General features: G+C 43.2%; 1 protein-coding gene across 1 annotated transcript; it reads right to left on the bottom strand.

Moving 5' to 3' along the window:
• Positions 1-6,398: 6,398 nt before the first annotated feature.
• LOC148518352 (cystatin-C-like) lies at positions 6,399-15,305 on the bottom strand. The gene is made up of 3 exons (XM_088477589.1): positions 14,889-15,305; positions 12,695-12,799; positions 6,399-6,604 (listed from the first exon to the last, which is right to left on the bottom strand). Exons 1-3 carry the CDS (start codon positions 15,099-15,101, stop codon positions 6,533-6,535), a joined length of 390 nt encoding a protein of 129 aa, XP_088333715.1. The 5' UTR covers positions 15,102-15,305; the 3' UTR covers positions 6,399-6,532.
• Positions 15,306-17,406: the final 2,101 nt, after the last annotated feature.

Here is a 17,406-nt window from a genome sequence, read left to right as displayed (position 1 = left end):
AGTGGATGTATTCTGTGGCATGATCATGTCTGGTCGCATAAGTATATCTTTAAGGTTACGACCCCGTTTATAACTCATTAGAGGTTCCTCTATGGAGGAATCTTTCTTGCATTTCCCCAAGCTGGGATTCAGCTATCTCAAGGTCAGAATTGTTTCGAAAGACACGTAGAAACTGAGAGACTGGTAGATTGCGTTTTAAGGACTCAGGGTGATGGCTTTTAAAATCTAAAAAGGTGTTGCGGTCAGTTGGCTTTCTATAGATGGTGTAGCCATAGCCCAAATGAGTGGTGTATATGGATACATCCAAAAAATTTATACATGTACTATCATATGTCATCGTCAATTTAATCAGAGTGTCAAGGTTATTCAAATGATTTAACATACCCAGGAGCGACTCCTCGGAACCCCTCCAAATGAGTAAAATATCATCTATAAACCTACGGTAAAAACCGATACCACCTCCAAACGCCGGGAACACGTGATTCCTCTCAAAGGCATCCATGTAGATGTTCGCATATGCCGGTGCGATGTTACTTCCCATCGCTGTTCCGGACGTTTGGAGGTAGTATCGGTCACCGTATCTGAAATAGTTGCAAGTCAACGCAAGTTCCAATAGTTCCATATGGAACTCAATAGGTGGCGGTCCAGCGTGTGAATTAGAAAGAACTCTTCTGACTGCCGCCATGCCCTCATCATGTGGGATCATCGTATATAAAGACGATACGTCTAAAGTTACCAATATACCATCGTTGATCCTAGGTAAAGATCTAATCTTATCAAGTAGATCACTAGTGTCTTTAAGGTAACTACCTATCTGTGTGACACTATTTTGAAGAAAATGATCCAAATATTGGGCCACTGGAGCAAATAAAGAGTTACGGGCAGAAATTATTGGTCGGCCCGGGGGTTTATCAAGTGTTTTGTGTATCTTTGGTACTAGATATATTATGGGACAAATGGGAAATTCTGTTTTCATATATCCATAAGTCTGTTGATCTATCAAATTGTTATTTAAGGCTAGGTCCAATAACACATCCAATTTGTTTTTAAACCCAAAAACCGGGTCTCCACATAATAATCGGTAGGTTTTAATGTCTGAAAGTTGTCTCTTGGCTTCAGTGTCGTAATCTGCAGTATCTAGTACGACCACGGCTCTCCCCTTATCTGCTGGCCTTATGGTAATGTTGTTATTCTTTTTTAATTGTTTTAATGCAGTTCTCTCTAACGATGATAGATTGTGTCTAACTTTTTGTTGAGTTTTTATAGAATCTTGTACACTTTGATCAAGTAATCTGGTATAGGTTTTTATGCTGGGATTTTGTGAAGGCGGGTCAAAGGAGCTCTTATTTTTAAATTTATTAATTTCTGAGTTAGATGTATCACTGAATCTTTCTTTCAGCCTTAACTTACGATTGAGTTTGTAACTATCCACCGTCCACATAAATTTATCATGATAGGTGGTGGGCACAAAGGAGAGTCCCCTAGAAAGGAGGCGCCCACTTTATTGTTGTATTTTTCTATCTGGTAAATGTAATAGGCTGCAGCTTTGAGACATCGGCGAGTCCTGTGGGAGACTGTCCAATGTTTTACAGTAACAGTCTTTTAGTAGAAAAAAAACAGGCTGCTTTTGCCTATTAAAAGACTGTTACTTTAAAACATCGGGCAGTCTTGCACGGGACTCGCCGATGTCTCAACGCCACAGATTTTAACCCCAGTTGTTTAATCAAATTCCATCACCGCAGAAGGAGACCTGTAATGCTGCTGTCACCTCTTGCCTTGTTGGGAAGACGCCCTCTCAGCTCTCCCAGAATATGCCTAACCCTCTTACATAGGTTACTGACTTACCTTGCTCTTCAACTTCCCAGTGGAACTGTGCCCCTCACTGCAGTGTCAAGCAAATGAGAGGTAAAGAAAGACTGGGGAATGGGGGTAAGAACGGGACAGAAAGACGAGGGTTGGGAAAAGAGTGGATGAGAGAAAAACATGCCCCTCACTGGTGTGAGGTGTAATGATGGGAGAAGGAGACAGTAAGATGAATGATATAAAAGCTTTGACATAATATATGAAAATCTCTGTTATTACACAAAACAAAATGGTCAAGAGAAGTCAATAAAAACAAATGTGGGGAAGGTGGTAGAGATAAATGGAGGGGAGGGGGGGTTAAGAAGCAAATTGAAGGTGATGGAGAAAATAAATAGTGTGATGGTTTGGGGCTCTTTTGCTGGAGCTAGGTGATGACTTGTACAGAGTGATAGACACCCTGGATCAAAAGGACTACTACACCATTTGCAGCACCATACAATACCATCTGGCCTACGCTTAGTTGGTCAGGGGTTCATCCTACAGCAGCTTAATGACTCAAAGCATACCTCCAGGCTATGTCACAACAGAAAAGAACAATATCTGGGAATGGCCAGCATGGTCTCCATACTTAAACTCCTCAAACTGGTTTTGGGATGAACTGGATGTAAGGTTTGAACCAAATGAATCTACGAGTACAATACATTTGTAGGAACTTCTGCACCAGTGTTGGGAAAAACATCTGAACATTATTTGATTTTTATTATAGAAATAGTACAATGAGTGTGTTCAGTAGCAAAATAAAAATAAATAAATAAAGGGATTAAAAATAAATACATAAGAAACACTTGTTGAATTGCATATCACTGAACCTTTAGCACATCTATGGAGTCCATAGCCAATTCACTTCCACCCCAACTGGATGTGAGCATTAGCTAGCAGCTGGATTCTCCGTCAGCTACATCAGGGATTTGCAACCATTTTAAAATCTATTTTTTTAATTAAAATTGTCAATTGAAATACTACACAATGAGTGACCTGTTGGCCTTTTTTGCTGCTGCTTTTGGTGCATGGGTGTGATTGCAGGATTGCAGACACTGACAGACAATGTGGGCACACCTGAATGACGGTGCCACCCAGCGATAACGATACATCGCTCACACCATACATACGGCATGATCCAGGGTAGGTCGGCGTTATGTATCATTACATGCTGCATGTAACTACACCACATCGTTCATCGCATCTTCCCATCTGACGTACAGAACAGCAGCTGGGATGATGTGACAAACGACGTCCGGGAATGACGGATCTGGCGTATACACTATATGATGTTTATAACGATATATAATTCCGATCCACAATGGAACAATATATTGAGTGATGGATCATTTTAAGTTTAAGATTATCTGTCCAATATGGCTGATAGGAACGAAAATCTGATAATGTATTAGGGATGTGCAGGTTCGGATAGGTTCGAGTTTGCACGTTGAGTTCGGATTTTTCCCTCCAAAAAAACGGAACTCAGAAAGAGGCTAAACGTCATCTTACATGGACGAACATCATCATTCCTGGACAAAAGTCCAGGAATGATGATGTTCGTCCATGTAAGATGACATTTAGCCTCTTTCTGAGTTCCGTTTTTTTGGAGGGAAAAATACGAACTCAACGTGCAAACTCGAACCTATCCGAGCCTGCACATCCCTATAATGTATACATGTATACAAATGGCAATCGACTATTTGCTTCAAATGACGGAAAATGGACAAAAACAGTTGTTTGGACAAACTGGTTGAATCAAACGGATTTGAATAAAATGGGAATTGTCATTTCATACATTACCAGGTTTTCATTCCAACCAGCCAGATTGGACAGATAATCTTATAGTGTGTACCTAGCTTTAGGGGTCAATTCAATTAGGGGTGATGTTCCCAACCCAGCGAGTAAGTGCAGCTGTAAGCCACACTTATAATACAGTATTGCACATTTCTGTTTGCAGCTCCATAGGGTGCGAGGAAAATTATGCAAGTCCGGGGTGAGATTGGGCCACGAGGGGTACGAATTGTTCGGTGTTTCTATGCTGTTCCAACGGTATTTTGCCCCCTTCGCACCTAATTTGATTGACCCTTAAAGGTGCCTATCCACTAGAAGACAGGCAAAAGACTGCACGATTACGACATTGTAATTGTGCAGCCGGTTGTCAGTCTGTGATGTGCCTACACTGAACGAGCAGTCATTCAGTGTAGGCAAATTCAATCATCTGCAAACATGCTGAACCTGACGTTATCGTCGGTTGACCAGCATGTTTGCCCGATGATAGATGTCTAAGCGACCAGCGGGAGCGCGCATTGCTGGTCGTTCTAGACATTTTTTAAACAATCTGCAAACGATTTTCAAACAATTATCGAACGATGATGATATCGTTATCTTTCAATCGCTAATTTTAATCGCCCAGTAGATAGGCACCTATCCACTAGACTTGCAAACATGAAACTCCGTGACTTTGGCATCAAACTTAAATGTTTTGATAAAAATATGAATTAATACCTTATACTTTCATTTTGCTAGATACATAGAGATTTGCATTAGTAAAGATAAGCGCTGACAACAACTGTGTTTTGTTCTGTATCTCTACACAGCAGCTTTATTACCATGCAGCTGTTACTCAGGAGGGTATGGGATTAACCGTTTATTAAAGGTTATTTAGGTGTAAAATGTAAAAAATCCCTTTGTTTCATACCTAAGAGCTAATTGCATTTGCTTCTTACTGCATTTCAGTGTTATTTGAAACATCGATCTTAGGGCCTGATTAAGACCCAGTCGCAAGGCTGCATTCGCACGCAGCCTGTCGATGCGAAAATATGCTAATGACCGCATACGCAATGTAACTGCAGCACAATAAGTAGACACCCAACACTACATAAAGCCGCCTACTTCCCTTCACTTACGTTGTTGCAAGACAGCAAAAACATCGGTAACATTAGGAACCATCGGACCCACACGCACAAGTTGTGGTTGACCTGACCCTGCAGCAGACATTGCTACATACTTGCCTACCCTCCCGATTTGGTCGGGAGCCTCCCGAAAATCGGTTGTCTCTCCCGACCTCCCGGGAAGGCAGGCAATCCTCCAGCTTCCGCCCACCACTCTTAACCCCCCCACACTTACCTTAGAAACTCCCGCAGTGAGGGGAGCCATGACGCGATTCACCCCGAATCGCGTCATTTTGGCTTCGCCCCCTGCTTCACAATGCCTGTAATATCGGCATTGTGTAGCGGGGCGGGGCCAAAATGACGCGATCGCAAGGCCCTGCCCCTCACTCCGCCCACAAACGAGCATCACCTGGCCGGCCCCGCCTCCTCCCGGAAGGGGCAGCCAGAAAGTCGGCAAGCCTGCATTGCTAATGTTTGTGCTTCCTAACTAGATGTTAGGAAGCATATGCCGTCGCTGGGGCCTAATTATGCACGCCTCTGAAACGGCGTCTAGAAGCCCAGGCACGCCTGCATTTCTCTGACCACCCCCCGTCACCACCCTCAAACAGTCACTTCCTGTCAATCACTGTATGAAGCCTCTGCATCCTCGCTGTGGTCGATTCCCGGTCGCAGCGGCCGGTTCGCGCACTGCAATGCATACGCATTTACAGAATGCAGACATCGACAGGCAGCGTGCGAACGCAGCCTTGCGACCGGGTCTGAATCAGGCCCTTAGTTTGGCACTTGCACACATGAGGACCAATGACGTGACCTCATACCTGTATTTTGCTAGGTACATACGGTACATATTTTCAGTAGTAAAGATAAGTGCTGGCAACAACTGTGTACTTTGCTTTGTATCCATACAGGGCATTTACTGTATATAACCATTCAGCTGGTGCCCTGGAGAATATGGGAATGACCGCTCTTGGGTTTATTTCTTACTATAAAGTAAATGCAGTCTTTGACCATTTTGTGTTATATATATTTTAACAGAATGTTATATTGCTGAGATGTTCAACCCCATCTAAAGCTAGTGGTAGACAATCTATGACTCTCTAGCTGTTGAGGAACGACATGTCAGAGGTACAAGATGTTCTGGGTGGCAAGGAATGCTGGGAGTTGCAGTTCCATGACAATACACTGTCTAAGCCTGCTTTGCCACTAAAATTAAGACTATGAACATATTGAAATACTAAAAACTATGGGCCTGATTCAGTAATAATCGCTATTGCGAATACGCACGCAGACGGCCGATTGTTGCCGTTACTAGGATGGCATACGCAGCTTGAGCTATCACTGCGTGCAACGAAGATAGCAATTTCTGAGTAAGGTCAGGGCTGCTGTAATTTTTCGTGAGGGACCGATGATACTCGATGTTACCGATGTTTGTGAAGGACTGCAAAGTATTATGGATATGAGATAGAGGGAGGCAGTAGGCGTCTCTATGCTTGCAGTGCGACGACATTGCGATTGAAATTATTAGTATAGTTTCACAGCAGACCTGCATGCGATTACGGAGCTGCGATCGCAAGAGCGATCCTTGCTGAATCAGGCCCTACAATAATAATTCATATAATAATTGTAATGTATTTAAAATTAAATAACCCATAAAAATACACAAGCAAAGATGTTACATTTTTAATAGACAGGATAACTGTGTATAAGAGCAGTTTCTACAAGCTTCATTACGTAAATTCTTTGTTTTCCTGAGAAATTAACAATCATTAAGAAGGGTCCATCTTCCTCTGTGCTCCGGATCAGCTGCAGAAACTGCTTCTCAGCTCCCTTTTATTCATCCAGGGAACAATCAGGACACTAAAGGAGCATCTCTGTAGACAGAACACATAAACAACATAGGTATCAAGATTTTGATTGTTAAGATATCCTGTGTCAGAGCGAGCTGTTAAAGGCATCATTAACAATTAGTTTAAAACAATATCACCTAAACTGTTGTCCATGGGGAAAGTTACTGTCATCACTAATGGCTTTACATTGAGAGATTCTTATAATATATTAACAATCAGCAAAATGTATAACTTTCTGTTACATTAAAAGGTGTTAGAGCAGAAGCTCCCTCTCTGCTGCCAAAGTCCCAGCAGGGCCGGATTACGGGTCACATGGGCTGAAAATGTACAAGGGCCTATATTGAGAAGGAGTGGAGCTGTGACCAGTGCTGTGTGGGTGTGGCCAGAGCCATGTGGGTGTGTACACCCCATACACTATCAGTCACACTGTCTCCATAAATTCATAAAATTAGAAAAATTGCATACTTTTGTGGGAAAACTAGATAAACTAGGTTATTTTAATACCTAGGCCCGTATTCAATTAGGTGCGAAAAGTCCGGCACTTTTTGCATGCCGGAGTTTTCGCCATAATCGCTGGTTTTGCATGCGGAAAAGTATCACACTCGTCCCACTTATCCCCGTATTCAATTAGAAACCGGCGAAAACAGCACCCTGCGAATTCCGACCTGGCAAAATGTCCTGTCAGATTTGGGGAAATCAGCCTGACACCCCCCAAAAGATGCACTGACATTGGGGATACCTATAGATACCACCGAATAGGCCTGCTGAATGTATTTGGGGTACTTAAATGCTCTCAATAGCTGCTAATTAGCGTCTTTGCAGAAGTGGTGAAGAATAGCATTTAGCAGTTTTTTTTCCAGAAAATAAGTAGCCCCAGCAAATTTGGGGTACACGAAAATGGGTGCTAGCATATTTTGAAGTTGCTAAAGTGAAGTTTTAAAAATCCTAAAATATCCACCTGCCACAAGCACCTGAAAACTTAAAAACACCTGGGGCATACTTGGGGACCCCCCTGGAGTCTTTTTCGCTAGTTTTTAAGTTTGTCCCCCAACTTTGAACTTTTTCACCCACTTTTTCAAAGTCAGTTTTTGGGGTGTTCTGAAGTTTTTATTTAACTTTTTTGACACAGTTTACCTTTGGGGGGCTGTCCCAAGGGTGTAGGGTGGTTCCCCCATGTTTGCACCCCAAAACCCCAATTCTGCATTTTTTTTCGACAGGTTTCATAGGCGAATCTTATTCGCCTATTCCATTGCATTGACTTTCCGCACCGGCGAAAAGACTTTGGAATTGAATACGGGGATAAGTTTTCGCCAGGCAAAATGACGTCACCAGCGGAATGTTTCCAGAGAAACTGATTTTTCGCACCTAATCAGGGGCGCCGAGAGGGGGGGGAGCGGGTACAGTTTACCCGGGACCCGGCTTCCAGAGGGGCCCGGCGGGGGCCCGGGTCTGGCGCCACCCCCCCCTCACTTCCTCCCTCCCTCTGCAGCAGCCCAGCACACGGCGTGTGCTGGGCTGCAGCGGGAGATTGCTTGCGGCTGCTAAGTAACAGCCACCGCAATCTCCTATGCCTGAAGAGGGGAGCGATCACACTGATCGCGCCCCCCACTGGCTTTGCGCCGGGCTGAGGGGCTCACAGCGCCCCCTCCCCGGCGCACAGCGCCGCTTCTCGGCGCTGCAAAACTCTTTTTTTTTTTTTCAAGGGGGCGTGGCCACGCCTTCTGAAATTAGGCCACGCCCCCTCTTTACCGGGGCCCGGCGTGGCTCTCTATGCCCCTACACCTAATTGAATACCCCCTAAATATTTATGGCTAACTGTGTGGCCAGCTAGGTAGCTGGTAATCATGCTGTCATGATGAGGGGACTATCTTTATGTGGAGCCTTGGAGCTGTAGCTCCATTTGCCCCATTGTTATTCTGGCCCAGAGTTTCTGCTATTCCTCTTACATTACTGGCAGAAAAACCTGGGGCATACTTACCGACTTTGTATGCATCCTTTCCAAGAGCAGCCCGGAGAGCTGTTGCTACAGGCCGGTTCGGGGGGTAGGGCCTGGTGACGTAATTAGGACCCGCCCCTGTCCCGGTAAAATTGCAAGTCTGAGAGAAGGGGTGGGGTTAAATAACACAAATCGCACCGTTTAGCCCCGCCCCCTCCTTGCGGACCCACACATTCCCCATTAAAACTCACCATTCTGCCCGCTTCACTAGGAAGTAGGCAGGATGCAGGAGAACTGCCTGCACTTCCAGGGGTGCGGGGGGCTACCCAAAAAATTGTGAGTCTTCTTGCGACTTCCGGGAGTGTAGGCATGTATGACCTGGGGGGAGGGTGGCTTTTGTTTAAAAGTAATTTCTTATTTTAAGCCTGTATCTGGCCCTACCAGCCACACACACCCCTCTTACCATTTAAATGTGATTGAAACACAGTAATTGATTTGGTGGTTCTGTATTACAGTACTGACAGAGTAACCATGTATCAGACTCCAGGGAAGCCAATTACTTTTTCCTTTTACTTAGATTTACAGATACATATATGAACCCAAGGGTTCATGTGGCCATTATACAAATGTGCAGCAGTATACAGTATAGTGCTGGAAATTTGGTGTGTTTTGATCAGGGATGTGTAGAAAAGGTAGACAGAGAGGAGGCAGTGCCTCACCTGCCATACACTTTTTACTCCAGAGTTCTGACTATAAAAATGATTAGGATAATACAAAGAAGATATTTATAATATTTTCTTTCATTTTTTTATTAGAATTTTTATAGTCAAAACTCAGGAGTATACTGAAGTATGAGAGGAAAGACTCTGCCTCACCTGACCGCACATCACTGCTAGGGGTAGTACATCTGTAAATTCAACTCAGAATCATTTCATTTTCTAAAGGTGTGGTTTGTATATATTTTATTTCAAAAACATTTTGGAATAAAAAAGTTATTTTAACCTCAGTCCCTTACAGTAAACCACAGCTTTTTGGCAAGCAAATCAATATAGTATGTTCTCCATACTGTATACAGAATATTTTCTTATTTTATATAAACTATTTACAACTTTAGGTTGATCTCTTGTAATTGTAGCTTCCTCTTCTCAGGCCCAAGTCAAAAATTAGCTATTTCATAACCATGCAATACAACCCACTCCCTCCTCCCTCCATTATAACCAAAGTATGGAATGTGTCTGTTTTTTCTCAGAAATACTTTTATTTAGATTATTTTGTCAATCAAAATTGTAAACTGTTTTTCTTGGACAGATATTACTTTTCTTCTGATAACATGGTGTAACAAAGAGCTTTTATTAAAACCGTTATACAGAAAAATATAAGCAAAAAAGCTTATACCAGCAGTCAACGCCCCCCTGAGGAAGGCCAATACGCGTTAGGAACACACCACACTCAGACAGGCTCCCCTGCCTGGTTTCCTGACATCTCCCTGCCGCCATGGACAGTGGGTCCTCCTGTCAGGACACACCCCGACATCCTGCTCTACTGCCCCGCACAGCGCACCCAGCAGACATCGACATCAGAACTCTGACAGAGCACGTCCATTGGACAGCACGTCCGAAAGAGACTGTACCCGTGCTGACAGCTAACCATAGCTGAGAGCTCCATCCAGACACTCACTCTGCAGCAATAAACCAGCAGTTTGAATACAGCACAGGGAATGGGTATGGAATACCGCCGGCCCCGGCGGTTCAATTCCCGTCAGCGGCAGCCCGACAGGAGCAGAGTGCGACGCAGCGGAAGCCCGACAGCGCTGGAAATCCCGATCGTGGATAGGTAAGTATCCACTAACCTAACCGAACCCCCCTAACCCTAACCCTCCTTAGGGGTGCCTAACCCTAACTTCCCCCCCAAGTGCCTAACCCTAATCCCCCATCTAAGTGCCTAACCCTAACCACCCCCTTCCCCGCTACCTAAACCTAAGTCCCCCGGGGGGGGTGCCTAACCCTAAGTCCGGGGGTGCCTAACCCTAACCCTCACTCCCCCTAGCCTAACCCTAACCCTCCCGGGGGGGTGCCTAACCCTAAGTCCCCCCCGGGAGCCCTAAACCTAACCTTCCCCCCCGCGGCTGTCCGCTCGCGGCGCCCGGCATCACTACAATCGTTTTACCCATGCCGGGATAAGACAGTCGGGAAGCCGGCTGCCGGTATATAGGCAGTCGGCTTCCCGATTGCTTCCCCAGCACAGACACACAGTGGCTTACCTTACCTGCAATCCCACAGGCTAACTACCCATAGGAGCTAAACCTGCTTTAGAATACTTGCTCACATGAAAGACATCTGGGGCCAAATGTAATAGGTGAGAGTTTAGGAAATGTGAGAGTTTAGCAGTAACCTATCACATTGGTCGAGTTTTATCTCCAAAACATCTGGATGAGAGTTTAAATCGTGAGGTTTTTTTTTAATCTAAAAACATGTGAGTTTGCATGTTCTCTTATTGCATTGGCCGAGTTTAAAATTTACATTTACATTTTCTAAACTCTCACCCTATTACATTTGGCCCTGGTGTTTTTCCACCATCCACAGGCTGCTGTCCTGTCGGAACTGTCATCAATAATCTGGTTGGCACAGAAGCATTAACCACACCAACATTGGGTCTGCATTTGCTGCCTACACCCGTGTGTTGCACACCTAAGACCTCCGCTTTTACCATCTTGGATTCCTTAACACTTTTGTGCAAGAAAAGGCCTAGTGAGTATTCTTATTTTATACTTACCAGTAAGACTAACTCACACGTGGGACACTGCACCTGACATTTCGTCCAATAATCCCCAAGTCATAAGCCTCAGCCAGGCTGAACAGCAGCCAGAACAGGGATGTATGGTAAACTACCCAAACCGCATGGTTAAGATATTCCCTAAAAAATTATAATGCAGCTAACTTAAAACTAAATTTTTTTTTATTTTTTTTTAAATTATAAGACAATAGCTTTAGGTGATTTCAATACTACTTGGGACTAGCACCTAGCACCCTAGCGTAGGCAAACACAGGGGGAGTTTCCATCTGCCTGGAAACCCCCATCCCCAGCCCACACCATGACCACAATAGAAATAGTAATATAATAAAATTTTACAAGTTCTGCATGTTCTTCTCAGTATCACAAATGAAATAAATAGCACTACCTGTGGATCTTTTAACATGTATCAACCATTAGGTAATAACCTGTGCACCAACTAGGAGATCTGGAAAACATGTACTGTTAGGGATGTGCTGCTATAGAGCCCAATATGTACATATATGTCCAGGGCAGTGCTAGGTTATTCTGCTGCTCCACCAGGCTCCCAGGCTTGCTCCAATAGTCTGGAATGGTGCCCACATCTAAAATAAAAGCATTCAGCTCAGGCAGGATGGCCCTATGGCTGCATATAATGGGTTACTGTGATTGCTGGTCCTCTATATGCTGGAATTATGACACACAATATACTTTGTATGATGCACATTAAAGCTGGTTAAGTGCTAATTCTGCTCTCTTCATAGACTGGCCACACTCACTCTAAAATCAGGCATTTGGAAACCCCCCTCTAGAAATCTTGCGTTTGCCACTGCTAGGTCTTCTCTATGTATTATATGTGTTCCCTAAAAGTTTGTGTGAATCCCCTCACTATGAGAAGGATATTGGTAAGCACAATTCAAACTGTTAAAATTAAAAGAAGCAAAACCATGCAGGTTTTGAGCCTTCCCCCTATCCCCCCGTCCCCCAAATGCTCTCCGTGTCCCCCAGAGCATTGTTTTACCCATCTTGATTCAAATAAACCAATTAAACTTTATCATATTGTATTAGACCATTCTTAATAACCCACTCACTGGACATAACCAATCATACACACACCTCAGGAACACTTAGTGAGCGCAGCCCGTTCCATCCCCTTATTTACAGATTTGCAAATGTCTGCTTTTATCTTTTTCTTAAATTAAGGTTTAAATTAGTTATTTTTTTGCCTTCTAATAGATCAGTGCATTTTGCACATAAAGTATAATGAATTGGCCCTAATACAAACAATTGCATGACAAATCATTTCAGTCATCTCCAGTTTGTGAAATCTCTGCTAGTATAATTTTATATATTCTTTATTTAATTTTTATTTAAATTGATATAATTCTACTTTTGAAGAAAAATCTTACCTTTGATTGAGTTTTCGTGTTTGGGCAGTCTGGAGTATAATCTGATTCAATGCAAGAGCTGACAATGACTTCAAAGTCCATGACATATTTCATACCGGACACCACCTAGTGCAAAACAATTTAACCATATACTGTAAGATGTGAAGTAACTGGTCATTACCCCAAATATGAACTAAAAGGAAACACTTCTAAAGAAAAATATTATTCGGGGCCTCATTTACCGTGAGATGCAATTACAGTTCATTTGCAACCGGAAACACTATGGGCCTGATTCAGACCCACTCGCAAGCGCTGAGCGCTCGCGAGCGGGTCGATGTTGCCCAAGTGCGCATGCGCACGACAGAGGCGGCTCCGTCGTGTGCATGCGAGAGACCCGAATAACGACGGCCAAGCCGTCGTTATGGGTCTCGCACCAAAGGGGGCGTGCTGTCGATGGTGATTGACAGACGGAGGCTGCCCAGGCGGAGGCGTTCCCATGGGAACGCCTACCGTCTGGGGCCGGCCCCACTGACATCACTAGTGATATCAGTGGGAGTGCTTTTGGCTCTGATAGAGCCAAAAGCACTCCAGGGCTTGCGGCAGCGAGACCCTACCACAAGGGTCTCGTCGCAAGCCCGATGGTCGCGATGGTCTTGACCATCGCGACCATCATTTTGGCCGCTCGCTATAGCTGTGGGTGGTGAAAAGTAAGAGGGCCGGCCCTGATTCAGAGCGAGCGCTCTGTCAGAGCGTCCGGCTCTGAATCAGGGTCTATGTTCAAATTGTTTTGGGGTAGAGGCCAGACTGCTTGGTTTTTCATGTAGCTCATAAATACTGGGCAGCTTTATTTTAACAACTCAAATTAGAAGTGAGCTCGGAAATGACCCGTCACACCAAGCTATATCACAGTTTTGCAAAGCTGCAAAATTTTACTTTGTAGCTGGATTTACTCCAAACTCTATATATGGCACTGCGAGTAAAGAAAACCATACCATAGTTTTACTAATTCCAAAGCACAAAAGGTTCCTCTTGTTATTCCTTGTAGCACTTTATGAATCACAAAACTCCGGCCACAGCGTGAGAGAGCTGACAGCACAGCACACTGGGCAGGACTTTCATAAGATTCATTGACTTGAATGAGGAAATGAATGTGCACCTGACTGTTCAGAATCCGCATTCACTGCACACTTATCTTCTATCTTCCTGACAGGCTCAGTACTCTTGGCAAGCACCCCAGTCGAGTGACTACAAACAGGTCATGGTGGGGGTACCAGGGGAGACACCAGCAAACCAGTAAGATCTGTTATTTGCTGATATACAGTACATATATACAAGTATACAGTATGTTTCATCAAAAGGTTATATGCAAAATGTACTAAGCATTGCATCCGCCATGTGGTACATCCCACCACATATCCGGTACATACTGGCGTTAATTAACATACATTAAAACAAAAATATCAGCACTTAAAACAGGGAATTACAAAAAGTCTATATTATTACCAAATATTGCATATTTAATAGTACTGAGCAGAATAATACAATATAATGGGGTATTCAATGGTAGTATATAACAATAAATGTAAATGCTGTAAATCTACACATTGCACTCTTTTCACTGTATGTTCAAAAACAGTATCTACAGGGAGATCAGTACACCCTGTCCACCATTACATGCATTAAGGCTTCACACAAGGATTTAATGATGTTCGGCCAGTTATAACTTATATGAATAAACATTGCAAAAAATGTTTCTATTAGCCAGTGACTTATTATAAGCAACTCTATACATTATTTTTACACTCTTTAAAGAAGTCAGCCATCCGTCTAGCAATGGCAATGTAAGTAAACAGAGCATAGCTTAAGTGTGATCAGTTACTGATGATTAATATTCTCAAATCATTGGCTAACATCATAGCATGGAGTGACTGTGTTTTTAAAGTCAAAACATGAATTTATATCACATATAGCTAATGCAAAATTGTCTAATGACCATTTTTGTATTTTATTTAATACATACCATGATATGACAGCTCTGAATATGTATTATCTCTCCATTCCCAAAAGTGAGTTTTACTTTTCAGATAAAGGTTTATCTGAAATTTTAGTATAATCAAAATGATGAAACACTACACAAATACAATATATTGATATATGTATTCTTCATTTTCTATCTGTACAGAATTAAGAAGACAATATATACAGTATTACTGACCTGCCTCCTGATTTTATAAACCTTGTTGATCTTAGTAATTTGCTCATCTGTGTTGGCTTTGTTGTATTCATCTTTGGCAATTTGCAGAGCTTCCTGAACGCCATTAATATTCTCATCAACATCTTGCCAGCCTCCTAGTGCCTTGCGTTGTGCAAAAACATTTGCAAATAGAGCCAATGTGACAAGTGCACATATCTTCCAGTAAACAGCCATTGCTAGAGATGTTACCTTTTCAGAGCTTCTGTGACTGTGGTGGCTCTTTAGCTCGTCCTGTCTAAATGTACAGAAAGCTAGCTGAGCCTCCAGTATTTAAGCTGCTTGGCCCCAGAGTCTGCCAAGTTCTTTCTGCTGAATCAAATGCTTGGCATGAAGCTCCTAACTACAGTTGGATGTTAAGGAAAACATTTACAAATTCCAAGAAAGGGCTTAAAATTGTCATCTCTCTTGTTAAATTGAACTTCTGTACTTTTGGCTCAGCTGGAGAGAGTGAAAACATCTTTTTCCAATTGTATACAAATACAGTATGTTTCATACCACAGTAAGTTCGTGGGAGAGGTATCAACCCTTCTAAAGAGGATAAGTTGCCATAACAACCAATCAGCTTGTACATTTATCTAGTATATGATATAAAATGATAGGTAGAAGCTCATTTGTTGCTATGGGCAACTTCTCTACTTGTTCTTTTTAGAAGGCTTGGTACCCCATTAGTCACAAACACACTTTTTGGGGTAAATCAATCAAAGGCCACAGAAATGGCCAGAAAGCTGGCAGCTGGAGGCCACCAACATTGCTCATTTTCCTTTGTACCCCATAGAGTAAAATCTACAATTTTGGGGTTCATTTGCGCATAGGGCCTGATTCAAGGTCCCACGCTATTGCTATTGCAGCTGCTACCATGGTAGCAGCTGCGATAGCACTCTCATGACAATGCAGCAGAAAGCATCACGCCTCCTGCATGCATTACTGTTCGGAGCTGCGTTCATGTATGCAGCATCAGAACATCTGCATGATCCTCTGCCAGCGGAGATCCAGGCCTCTTCCCCCCCCCCCCCCAGCGGCGGTGACACGACTCCGTATGGGGAAACAGAGTCAGTCACCGCCCCTCCCCACCCAGATATGTTAGCAGACTGTCAATCACTGACAGTCTGCTGCCGCTCTGCTTGTGAATACACAGGACCCATACTGCACATGCGCAGTATGGGTCTTGCGCTGATGCAGACCGGCACAATAGGAGATGTGCGCTAACTATCAGGTCGGCAGACATCTCTGAACTATCCCCATAGTTGAGAATTAAATTTCCCCCACATAAAGTTATTTTCACTCACCTGGCGTAGGCTGCAATCTACCTGTTGCTGGTATTACCATGAATTAAAGGTATTAAGACTGACCATTAACAGTTAAGCATTAAAACAGGATTGCCGTAGTCCTGGGAACTCTACCACGTCAGCCCACATCCAGTACATTCAATTACTAATTTGTCATACTGTAAAATATATCTTACACCCGAACATCTTTTTAAATCTGGAGGACAGCAGACCTCTCAGTGTCCAAAAAGATTGTCCCTGGGGGTTGCTGTTTTTGAGAAAAAGTTGTCAGGGTGAAATCCTCTTCAAGTGTGACTCTACCATTAATTACTATTTCCCAAATTCTCTCTTTTGAATATTCTGGATAACCGTCTTGATAAACATACTAGGCACACACGCTAGCCAAAGTATATATACATGGATGGCTCGCTCAGGTCCCTTTTTTAGAGATTGGCTGTCCCTGGTTAATGTTACAATTGGTCATGAGAAACACATGTATTTGGGAAGAAATGCTACAATATGTTGAAATGGTATCGGTATGACATACCGCCAGACATAAGCCCAACGGATGTAATACCGATGCCTGAAGACAGAAGACTGAAGATCCCGACAGGGTAAGTATTTTAACTATCCCTAACTCTCTCCCTCCCCTAACCTTACTAACCCTAACCCTCTCTTAGGGGTGCCTAACCCTAACCTCTTGGGATTTAGACGCCTATCATTAGTCCCATGCCGGGATTTCACAGTCAGGAAGCCGGCTGTCGGCATTTCGACCGTTGGCTTCCTGGCTGCATACCGTTGAAATGTGAACATTTTAAGCGGCTGATGTCTCCCTATGTGTCTGGTGCTTTCCCTGATCATGATGACAACACTGTACCTCTGCAAGTACAGTCTCCTGTACTAATCATAGTATTGCTCTTATTAATACCTAACAGATGCATGGTTCTGTCAGTGACCTTTTATTATACTTATGTTTGGGAATTGGGGCTTTTCTGAGTACCTGTGTTTTGTCATTCCATATAATGTCTATTACTAATTATATTGGATACTTGGGTGACTTATTCTTTATTTGACATAAGACATATTTGTAATATTTTCTATCTTTTATGTAATGCTTTTCTTCTTTTATATTTCTTTATAGGATGTCTGTAGGGGCCTGTGTCCAGGGTTTTAAATCCGCATTAGGTCCAAAGTCTACATCCTGCTATAGACTA

Source organism: Taudactylus pleione, unplaced genomic scaffold, assembly GCF_031769625.1.
Source record: "Taudactylus pleione unplaced genomic scaffold, aTauple2 ptg000201l, whole genome shotgun sequence".
NCBI lineage: Eukaryota > Metazoa > Chordata > Amphibia > Anura > Myobatrachidae > Taudactylus > Taudactylus pleione.
This window is presented reverse-complemented; position numbering and strand designations above follow the sequence as displayed.

Bases quoted from the DNA above. Each gene is read 5' to 3' on its own strand.
- LOC148518352 (XM_088477589.1), bottom strand. From the start codon at position 15,101: ATGGCTGTTTACTGGAAGATATGTGCACTTGTCACATTGGCTCTATTT. The intron at 12,800-14,888 runs GTCAGTAATACT...GTTTTGCACTAG, and splicing joins TTTATAAAATCAGGAGGCAG to GTGGTGTCCGGTATGAAATA. The intron at 6,605-12,694 runs GTAAGATTTTTC...TTCTGTCTACAG, and splicing joins ACACGAAAACTCAATCAAAG to AGATGCTCCTTTAGTGTCCT.